General features: G+C 37.5%; 1 protein-coding gene across 1 annotated transcript in view; it reads right to left on the reverse strand.

The window, feature by feature from the left end:
- The window catches only part of LOC107706218 (CUB and sushi domain-containing protein 3-like), a 406,816-nt gene that overhangs the window by 23,449 nt on the left and 371,474 nt on the right, over positions 1-11,893 (reverse strand). The window contains 3 exon segments of the mRNA XM_016509850.1: positions 225-404; positions 2,406-2,582; positions 6,013-6,195. Of these exon segments, the coding sequence (XP_016365336.1) occupies positions 225-404; positions 2,406-2,582; positions 6,013-6,195 (540 nt within the window).

Raw genomic sequence — 11,893 nt, forward strand, 5'->3', positions numbered from 1 at the left:
ACAGCACAAATACCAGAGGAAATACTTTAGGATATTGTGTTTGACAACTATAGGTTTTCAAGTCAAAAAGGTTGAGAATCATGTCAGTAAAATTATTGTTCATTGTTATTTCACGAAACTTAACACTAACTAATGTAAACAAATTGAACCTTACCGTCAAATGTTACCACAATTTATTATACCTGTTACTTTTAATGCTAAAGGATGTTTAAATCAAGTTTTACCTTTACAGAAAGGCACAGGGGCATTCCAGGTACCATTTCCGGTACAAGTGATGGTGGAGAAGCTCTCGGTTTCCATTGTGTAGCCAGGCTGGCACATGAAAGTGATGTTTTGTCCAATGGTAAAGTCCTCACCATATCTCAGCCCATTGGCTGGCACTCCTGGGTCTCCGCAGTTGATCACTGAAAAGTAAAGATCACAGCTATGATGTTTATAGGCCAAAATTAACTACTGTGTTGAGTACAATGCACTAATAGTCTCTATTTGAGCTAAAAGTCTGGGCAACTTACAATCTGCCAAACAACAGCAGTGTAGATCTTTATTCAATATCTAATACAACTCATCAGATGGCAATTCATAGCTTTTTGTGGCAATGTGATTGAAGCTATCGAAACAAACCTTGGGGAGCCACGTTCACAAATCATCTTTAACAACTCATTTACGCTACAGCAATCTTTAGGACCCCTGGCTTTTTATTTGAAATGATATATCTTGTTATTATGTAAAGAAATCAATAGTAGCACGTAAGCATGGCTCCTGTCCCACCGGCGTCCCCAAGGTGCAACTTCGAATCAATCCCACAGATATTTTACAATTATCATTCCTTCCAATGGATAAATAAGAGGAGGTCGGATTGGAATGATGTGAGAAAGAATATGGCGCCACTGGAATTCAGATGAAACAAATTTGTAGTTTTGCACTCTGCTGTGGCTGACAAAACCTCGCTTGATCAGTGTATTTATTTAATTATTTCCCAGATGCAACATCTTAATTTCCTCTATTGATTTATGGTGGACCATCACTTATTTGTCACCCTTGAGTTGCCATATGTTTTGTGTCTTTTGGAAAAGGACGGAAAATTATGTTTTGTAAAATCCATCAGCGGCTCGCACATAAACATGTCAGCTGATGGTGAGAAATGGCTAACGCTAAATGCTAATGTGACTCCTCCCTTGGACACAGCCATGTATCACCGCTTTTGCCCCACTCAAACACATGTAGCGCTGCATCAATCAGAGCTGGTTTAGTGCACCGCCCATGTAATTCCAGTTAACAGTATACAGGGACGTTTAAGGGTGAACGTTTGAGAGTATTAAGGGATGTGATTATGGATGATAATGCCAACTTACCTAGACACATTACGTAGGCTAAGCTGTTTTATTGTGTTGTGTGACTCTTCATTATTACTCAAACAACTACTACTGCGAGAGTTTTTAATCAACTAGATATGTGAGTGTTCCATCACTCACAAAATTGAACTGAAATAGAAGCTTGATCCGTATGCTAACCGTGAGCAAAAAAGCAATGCTGGAACAAATAGCTATTTGGCTACTGGTTAACATCATCAAATAGTCCATTTGACCTAAGAGACATTGATGCTTTTAAATAAAAGATTACTAAGACACACATTTGTCTTTGGAATATTATGTACCTATGAATCATTATAGATTCATGGACCAGACTGTAAAATAAGTTAGTAATTTTTACATAAAAATGGTAAAATGCTACAGTAACACATGCTAATTGGTAAGTTTCTCACCATATACAGTTAAAAACCATAAATCGTTATGGACAGGCCATTTATGAAGAACACTGATTCATTATGTGGTTTTCTATTGTACCATCTGTTTCATTATGGTGGTTGTCAGTGCATTTTAAGCTAACAAAAAAGCAAAATTTGGAAGTTTGTACAATTATAAGTTGCAAAATATACAGATACCATTTTGTCCATGGCAGGGCTATGAAATAATTGATTTATGTATCTAACAGAGCAAAAGTGGAACTATCCTGACCTTTACATCTTCCTCCCGTTGACAAAAGAACATCTTGGAGCTACCTCTGAGAAACCGGATCCTGCAATCCCACTAATTCTGACCCAATTCTTCCAGAAAATGCACTGAAAACTTTCTATGTCTGAATTAAACTTTCATAAAGTTGGTCCCCTGCACTCTCAGCAAGAGGACTTCTCTCTATCAGTCAAGGTCTGTTACTACTATGACAATACATTTTTAGTACAGCTTTACACAAATGAATCCCTCAAGCACATCCTTCATATCACCTCATTACAACCTGTAATGAAGCACTACTGAGGCCATTTTGGTTTATTCAAAAACAAACAAGCTTTCATTTTTAAAAAAAATTTCAACAAATCCCCTGCCGTATCTCACTTGTTTCACACTTACAGGTGCAGTTGGGTGCAGTGCCAGACCAGGTGCCGTTAGCTTGGCATTGTCGTGTGGTGGAGCCACTTAGCAGGTAGCCATCCAAACAGGAATAGATGACCGAATGTGAGAAGGTGGTGCCGTCCAGTCGATATACCCGTCCATTACTGGGAGTCCCAGGGTTACCACACTGCACCGCTGTAGTATTTTAAAAACAAAAATGTGTGACAAGTTACTGCCAGTTGACAATTAGCATTCTTCAATGAAATAACATGTCACGTTATTTAGTAATTTCATTAGGGACCACAGGGGATAGCTAGGGGGTGTCAGTGTTTCTTTTGTCTGCTTTTATTTTGTATCTCAAGGTTTCTTCTTGTCTCTCGTCTCAACTTGTTCCAGCTGTTCACACATGTACCTCATTTCCCTATTTTCCCTTGTGTACTATATCGTGACATGTTCCATCATTTTGAGTCACTTTGACCCAGAAACACAAACATTTTTATGTACAAAAGGAAAAAGAAAAGTCTTGGATTCCTGATGATATTATTATGTTTTTATGAGATATATTCATTTAAAATGATGGCTGTCATAAAACCTTGTTTTTTAAGAAAGTACCGTATTGGCCCGAATATAAGACGACCGCGTTTTTTCAGATGTATTTCCAAGAAAAAAACATTGTCTTATATTCGGGACAATACGGTAATCTATAAAGAATTCAAACAGAAATCATAGACATTTTCTAAATTTGACACATTATCTGACAGAATCAGGAGATTTATGCAAACATACTCTAGTTTGAGGTCAGTAAGATTTTTATTCAGCAAGGATGCCATAAAGTGACCAAAAATGGAAATGTTTTAAGGATTTCTATTTCAAATAAATGCTGTTCTTTTTAACTTTTTATTCATCATATAATTCTGAAAAAAAAAAAAATGCATCATGGTTTCCACATAACATTATAAGTAGCACAACTGTTTCCAACATAATCATTTCTGATCAAGACTAAAGTAACGAATGCTGAAAATTAAGCTTTGCCATCACATGAATAAATTAGATTTGAAAATCTATTGCAATAAAAAAACAACTATTTTAAATTGTAAAAATATTTCACAATTTTGCTGTTTTTACTGTATTGATCGAATAAATGCAGCCTTGGTGAGCAAATCTTACTGACCCAGTAGTGTATATGTCACGTTCACTTCCACAAATCATGGTTCTACTTTTAAAATGATCACATATATGATCACTTGTCCAGCCTTGTATCTTTGTCATGTTCCTTAGTCTCAGATGGTACACACAGTCTGTTCTCTGACCATCCGATGCATATTGCGCACAAAACTGTCTAAGTAGGTGGTTCTTGGCAAGAATAAGCGGCAGTGTGGACAAGACCATATGCTGTTCAGTCAAAGGTCTGACTACATGAGACTTTGTGCTTTTTAATTAGCTATACAAATACTCTGCCATGAAGCACTTAGTAATTGAACTGGATTACAATTTTCCAGAAGTAGTCCGTTATCTGTAAAACTGTATATTTAATTTTTTAAGTAGCTTCCCCTAAACTGAATTTGATGTATCTTAAGATTCTCTGGACATCTGATGGGAAGAAAGCGATGGTCTAAAGGAACAGATATCATTAGAGAGACATCTTTGACCATGTAATGACTATGACATGGGACAGTGGCTATAACAGAATGAGGTATTAGCCTCTGTAAGGCTTAAATGAGTGGGGATGAAGTTTGAAGATATGGTATGACAGGCCTGTAGATCATACCCGGAGCATGGCACTGAGACTGAGGAAATGAAAGGACAAAAAAAGAGAGCTCTTTATTTCCACAGAGATGCTGGTCGAGTGAATTAACTGGCTGAAAACCTATTAATCCGCCAAGCCGAAGTGCTTTCTTGGTTGACTGCAATGGAAGAACTCAAGTTTCCTTTCAGGATGGAATCATTTCTCAGTGCTTGCGGTACACCTCCATGACGGCAAACTCGAGAACTCTCTTTGTCTTGCGATGACAGGCTGACCATTGTGATTCCCATAGGGCTTGTCATTTTGCAGCATGGGGGACGGATTATAGCGCAATGCCTTCCCCCTCAGTTAGTCACTGTTCCTGGATCCCTGTGCCAATTGCCGTCTCTCAAAAATGATTCCCGCACAACGGCTTAGGTCATGTCAACTATATGTTCTGTGGGAGGTGGGAGCCCTGGGAGAAACACCATTAGTCAGGTCTCGGAGCAAGAAAACAAGATGGTGCATCATGTTTCCGCAGAAAACCCTGCCTGCTTGAGTCTGGAAGTGGCTAGTAGTAGTCATCTTTCATTTGTGCTGTAGACTTTACAGCCTCGGGGAAAATGTGGGTTTATTACGTGATGTGGGACTCTGACAACTGCACAAGTGTAACGGCAGGCCCAAATAAAACATCAGGTAACAATGTGGACGGTGATATATTATTTAGCGGGTAGTTGATTTTATTGTTTGTCACTGATAAATGACTTTTGGGATTATTTTATGGTATAATAAAGACATCACTTGCTTCCAGGGGGTTGGATGCAGGATCATTATTAAAGGGGTCATATGATGCTGCTAAAAAGAACATTATTTTTGTATATTTGGTGTAATGAAATGTCTATGCGGTTTAAGGTAAATTAACAGGTGCTACTAAAGAAATAACAAGGCAATGCTTGATAAAAGGTTCGAAATAAGTTCCACTGTTAGACCAACAATAATGAGAAGAGGGAAAATTCTCAGTTTTCCATTCTCTACTTCTAAACCAACTCTTAGTTGCTGATGAGAAAGTATTTTGGTATTTTTATTATGCTTAAATCTTTACTATATAAACCATTTTTCAACCATGATTCTGTAGAGATGTGATCTGTTTTTTTCTCTTTTAAAAAAATACTTATATGAAGAAAAAAATGTAAAAAGTATTTATGTGGAAAGTGTTTTTTTTTTCAGGAACAGAAAGTAAAAAAACAAAAAAACAATCTATATGAAATAAAAATAAATATACATACATTTGAACAATTGAATGCATTCTTGTTGAATAAAAGTATTTCTTTAAAAATATAAAAAATCAAATAAAAAAATTATACGGACTCAAATATTCCAAACTTCCGATTAAAGTGTATATATAATTATTAATTATTTAATATATATAAATAAAAAATGCTGCTTGTAAATCGATTTCATCGGAATACAGTGGCTACTTTTGAATGGCCATCAAATGCAAAAAGATTAAATGAAAAAATCATGATCAAAATATAGGCAAAAGGCAAAAAGATGTTTGGAATCAGATGGTGTAGTTAGGCATCTACCTGCAGGGGTTAACATGGGCATGCTAACATGCCAAATCTCGATCACTTGATCTGAACAAACAGATTTCATTACATGCAGTCAGTTCTAAATATCGGCTTTGACAACAAAATCGTATTTTTGTGTGCAGTGTGAACAAAGCCTTAGATCAGCCGATGACTTGTTAAAACAAACTCCTGACTAAGTAGCTTAGGGCTAAGATGTCCTACTTCTGAATTCACCTAGCCAAGTAAAAGAGAATATGTGCAATGTGAAGTGAGAGTGGGAGTTGGGCAGTTTTAGAGATGCTGGATCATGTCAGCTGCTGCAGGCGCTTACGTTTGCAGGAGGGCTGAGTACCGGACCATGTGCCGTTGGGGAAGCACATCCTTTCTGCGGAGCCAAAAAGCTCATATCCCACCGAGCAGCTGAAGTGCACTTTACTGCGTATCCGAAAGTCACTCTCATCTCTGCTGCCATGGGATGGTGTGCCTGGGTCACCGCATGTCCCTGATGAATCACCTTGAGAAACAGAGAGAGGAATAAAAAAGACAATAGGGATTGAAAAGAGGTGAGGGTCATTCCAACTATATCGTAAATTTTCATGTCCCCATTGTATGTCTTAATATATTGGATAAAATATTAAACTCATCCTTTTATAAATGGACATTAGATTAGTTGGTATTCTTAATATCACTATTAAGTGAACAAATGGGCTGAATTTTAAATAGTTTTACTGCTTTCTTTATGCAGATGTTACCATTCTTGGCATGTAACCTTATAACATGGAAAAAACCTGCTAATTTATTATGAAATCTTCCAGGTGTTTCTTATTTTTGTTTCCTTTCTCTACTCAAAAAGTCTTTTTGGGAATATTTAGTTTTAATTTGTTACCAATTATTTATTTTTTTACCCTGTGTCGTCAATTTTACTTTCCTTCCCGTTAGTCTTTTATAAGTCGTTTAGCAATTCATGAATGACATCATTCTCCTGGAAATACCAGTTTTGGTGGGAAAACAACAGCACAAACATTAGTACGTTTAAGTAATGGAGTTGATGAATTTTATGCATTAGTTGGCTTATTTCACTCTGACACATTCCATCTTGTTTGATACAATTACGGGAAAAAATGAAATGAAGTATTTTTATTTCTATCGTGTTCATTTCTGTGTCATTGTGTAAATGAAAAGTTATAATTAAAGTGCCTGAGCTGACGAGCATATTTGAAAAGTCTCTTTTATAGAAATACCTTCAAGCATATTCATCTTACTGTAGAAATATGAGGCAGAAAAAAAAGAAACCAAGAATTTGCGTCAAGCGTAAAGAAACATACTATATTAACCTATTCTACTGCCAAATGAATAAAAAATGATGACTAGTCCTGCGCCTGTTTTCCAGCCCCTCTCAGGATGTAATCTTGAAGGAGGACATATTTTTTTCCCATGCACTCAAGGCTTTGCTACAGCTCTCTGGAAATTGATATTCCTGATTGATTCCAGCTGCTTCCATATATCTGAGCTCAGGGCCCTGCAGCCTTGCACCTCACCTGAACCTGAGCTCCATTCATCATCAGCACACAAACGCACACAATCACAGACACACACCTGCACACGCACATTTATGCTCACACAGGGCTTATGAATGATCTCGACACACCAAAAAATATAGAAAGTGATCGGTTGTGATTGTGTCACGTCGCATAGAAGTTTCACGTTCAGTGTGCACAGACAAATCACCTGCTACTAGGACACAGTGTTAGAAACCATGACTTATTGCTCAAACCCTGGACAAGAGAGCTAAAATAGATCAGTGGCTGGTTGTACCAGCTGTGCACAAGTTATAACACCAGAACTATAGGTTTTTAAGTTACAATTCGCGCATTATTGCGTTGCACAATACTTAGTTGAAACCTCACACATAACAATAAATAGCAGGCTTATTAAATTGGTAACACTTTAGTATAGGGACCAATTCTCACTATTAACTAGTTGCTTATTAGAATACCTTTTATATACAGTACATATTGGCTGTTTATAAGTGCTTATAAAGCACATATTCTGCAAGACCATATTCTACATCCCTAATCCTACCCAATACCGAAATTTAACAACTACCTTACTATTAATAAGCAGCGAATTAAGAGTTTATTGAGGCAGAGGTTGTAGTTAATGGTTTGTTAATGGTGAGAATTGGACCTTAAAATAAAGTGTGACCATTAAATTATATCAAAATACTTCATGTTTTACCTTACAATGTTGTTGAAATTGTACTAATTCACATGGTTTTAACATTATGTAAATATCTGACTTCATAGCAAAACTTCAGAATAAAATGAATAGCATGTCATGCTCTGTCACTACTCATGCATGCTAGGATTTAGAAATTAAAATTTAAAATTTGTATTCATTTTTAGATACAGATGCATATTTAGATATAGATTATCTATAAATATCTCATCTTTAGATGCATTTTATTTATATATTTAGACACTACCATTAAAAATGTTTGGCGTCAGTACTTTTTTAAAATTTCATTCAGCAACAAAAGTGAAAAATGAACAAATGTGACAGTAATTTTTGTAACAATGTAAGTCTTTACTAATTCAAATAAATTGTTCTTTTGAACCTTTCATTGTTTTCACAAAAATATTGAGCAGCACAACTGTTTTCAACATTGATAATAATAAGAAATGTTTCTTGAGCACCAAATCAGCATATTAGAATGATTTCTGAATGATCATGTGACACAAAAGCCTGAAGTAATGGCTTCTGAAAATTCAGCTTTGCAATCACAAAATAAATAACATTTATTTAATAAATAACATTTTATTATTTGTATTTTAATATTTCACACCATCACTGTTTTTACTGTAAAGCAACCTAAAGGTTGAATAAATGTACACATCACATGTGACTACACAATACTTTACAGAAAGCTTACAACCTGGGCTAACTTTTGCCTTAGGACAAAATTGTACTATTAAATTATGTACAGACTTTGTTACAAACTAACTAGTATTCACTACATGTGAACTTCATGTCTCAAAGACCTTATGAACATTTGTTGCAACTGCAACCCTACCCAGCACCCTAAAGGTAAAAACTGCCGTCTCATATCAGGCCAGCCAACATCCAAACCCAGCCTATGTCAACGAAACCAGCCAGCTCCATAAACAAGTAATGATTTATTTAAGAACAGACAGCTGTATGAAAAGAAAAAAAAACATCTCCTGATCTAATACATCAGTGTGGCTGGAGAGTTCGGTGGGCAGGGCTAGTGGCGGGCGGCCCAGGGGACAGATTAAAATGGCTGTTATTAAAGGACTGCGGGCTGTTTCGCTTACTTATTAACACGTCAGTGGGCTGCTTGAACAGGCTCTTCAGTTGTTGACCCTTGCATGACTGGCAGGTTTTTATCCCGCAGAGTTTGTTGTACAGTAAATTGCATACATGTGCCATACATCACACAGCGGGGACTCGCGCACCAGACGGACAAGATGCATGTTGACGTAAACTTGAAGTTAAGTGAGGAGGATGGATTTCCTCTCAGAGAACAAGCACACACAGCGGTCTGTTTCTCAGGTTGTGGTGTGATGAAGAAACAGGCACCCTACCGGTCATGCTAAGATGAAGTTGCGAACATTTCTTATGAGTACTGCCATGTGCAGAGATGCGTTGTGACAGCGACATGTACTTTTCTTGGGGCGTGATACAGCAGGGCGCCTCGTATTGGTAAACTCTTTCCGGGGCAGAGCGAGTAGTACATTTCCTGGAAGGTCTATGCGTGCTTGTATGTCACTGCCGAACAAGGTGTGTGTTTTTATGTCATGTTCCATCTTTGTCTTTCTTGCTGGTGGCAGAGGACGAGAGAAGCGAGAGCCGGGAGGTGTGGGTGTTTGGACTCCCAAGAGCATGTTCAGTCAGGGAGAGAGTGCTGACCATGCATAACACTTCAAGGGCAGACGGAGGGGACTGCTGTATTAGCCGTCCCGCTGGAACTCTTCCACTTATCTGCAATGGCAGCCCTGAGACCACCGTAGACGCGGGAGGAGAGGGTATATGTCCATTTGCATGCCACAAATTGATGTACAGCCACTTCTGATCAAAAAAGTCACCACAGTTCACAATTTGAGGCAACACTGCTGACAGGATTAAGTCAGGTAAAAACTGACGCAATATTAAATGTCAACTTTCTGCATCCACACAAAACTTGAGTGGAAGAGAAGTGGGGCACTAAACATGGATTATTGATCAGTGGCATCTTCTGTGGCTTTTAGCAGTCAGGCTTGATTTTTCACTTTAGGTCAAATATGCTTTTGGACAACAGATATGGATCAAATACAAAATAGCTTAAATGAGCTTTAGCCTAGCATTTAAAGAGACAGATCACCCAACAATGAAATTCTGTTATCTTTTAGTCACCACCATGTTGTTCCAAACTGTATGACTGACTTTCGTCTGTGGAACATAAAAGAAGATATTCTAAGAAACGTGTTTTTTGTCCATACAATGGCAGTCAATGTGGTCCAGTGTTCTTTTTAAACATCATTGACCTTCATTGTATGGACAAAAACAGCTGAAACGGCCTTCAAAATGTCTTCTTGTGTTCTGCAAAAAAAAGAAAGTCATACAGGTTCAGAAAGAGTAAATGAAGACAGAATGTTTATTTTTGGGAGAACTATCCCTTTAAGTAGTACTTCACACTCATGCAGGACACACAGATCCAACATTTCATTCCTCCAGCTCAGGCTCACTGGAAATACATGCCTCTACCTACGTTTCTGCAAAACTCAAAAAAATGCACCTATACATATGAATTGCTGCAGTTTCCAGTTGAAGTGAACACTGGCAGTACACAGGCACAGGTAGTAAAATTCTGACAACTTGTATTCCTTTTCACACAAATTATGATTTACAGGGCCAGAATTTCAATTAAGAAAGCCTAATTTTCGCACAATTACTTGCGCAATATTATGTTATGACCTCAAAACAATTTTAATATGCTGCAAAGTTGAAAACTGAATGTTAAGCATCACATATACAGCTTTCTATGGGTTTTCTAATGCAGTAGGTTTGCTTGGTAGCTCACACAATATGGCATTGCAGCTCTTTGGTACGTATTGATTGTGCATTTTAGTGCCACTCACAAGACATTTCAAACTGAAACTGCTGCGAAACGTGCAATAAGCACATATTTTCAATGAGCTTGGGTTGCATTCCTCCCATAATTCCCTGCCCTAACTCTACAATTTCACATTAAAAAAAAAGGCAAAAGTTCCCTTTGGAAAATGGAATTAATTGATAGCATCCATGCAAAAATCCACTTAAGTCACTTCAGTTCTACTGGAATAGTTAACACGACATTTTCAGCCAAAAAACGGGAAACTTTTTATGCGTTTTGCCTGTTCGTTTACACGACAATAAAAAAAAAAGGCAAAAGTTCCCTTTGGAAAATGGAATTAATTGATAGCATCCATGCAAAAATCCACTTAAGTCATTTCAGTTCTACTGGAATAGTTAACACGACATTTTCAGCCAAAAACGGGAAACTTTTTATGCGTTTTGCCTGTAGTCGGTGTGGTGATTTTAGCGACGGAACTCCTGCCCACAAAGAGCTAATCGTCACTTCCCTACAGGTACTGTTTACTAACAAGGTGACAGCGCCAACTACTGGCCTGTGATTGTGCATTTTAGTGCCACTCACAAGACATTTCAAACTGAAACTGCTGCGAAACGTGCAATAAGCACATATTTTCAATGAGCTTGGGTTGCATTCCTCCCATAATTCCCTGCCCTAACTCTACAATTTCACATAAAAAAAAAAGGCAAAAGTTCCCTTTGGAAAATGGAATTAATTGATAGCATCCATGCAAAAATCCACTTAAGTCACTTCAGTTCTACTGGAATAGTTAACACGACATTTTCAGCCAAAAAACGGGAAACTTTTTATGCGTTTTGCCTGTTCGTTTACACGACAATGGCGTTTTGGGGACTGAAAACGCATAATTTTGAAAATGGGTTTCAAAGTGCAAGCTTATGAAAACGCCATCGTTATCGTTTCCATATAAACACCCAATACGGGAATCTTTGAAAACGGTGATGTCATGCACGTGCTTAGTACGTGTTAGGTATGTAGACATGTGTAGTACGTGTTGATTTTAAAGGCAAGCGCGAACAAACATACACAACAATGGTGGAGTACATGGTACTATTGTTGCTGC

The sequence above is a fragment of the Sinocyclocheilus rhinocerous genome, unplaced genomic scaffold (genome assembly GCF_001515625.1).
Source record: "Sinocyclocheilus rhinocerous isolate Xijiao unplaced genomic scaffold, SAMN03320098_v1.1 scaffold53, whole genome shotgun sequence".
Classification (NCBI taxonomy): domain Eukaryota; kingdom Metazoa; phylum Chordata; class Actinopteri; order Cypriniformes; family Cyprinidae; genus Sinocyclocheilus; species Sinocyclocheilus rhinocerous.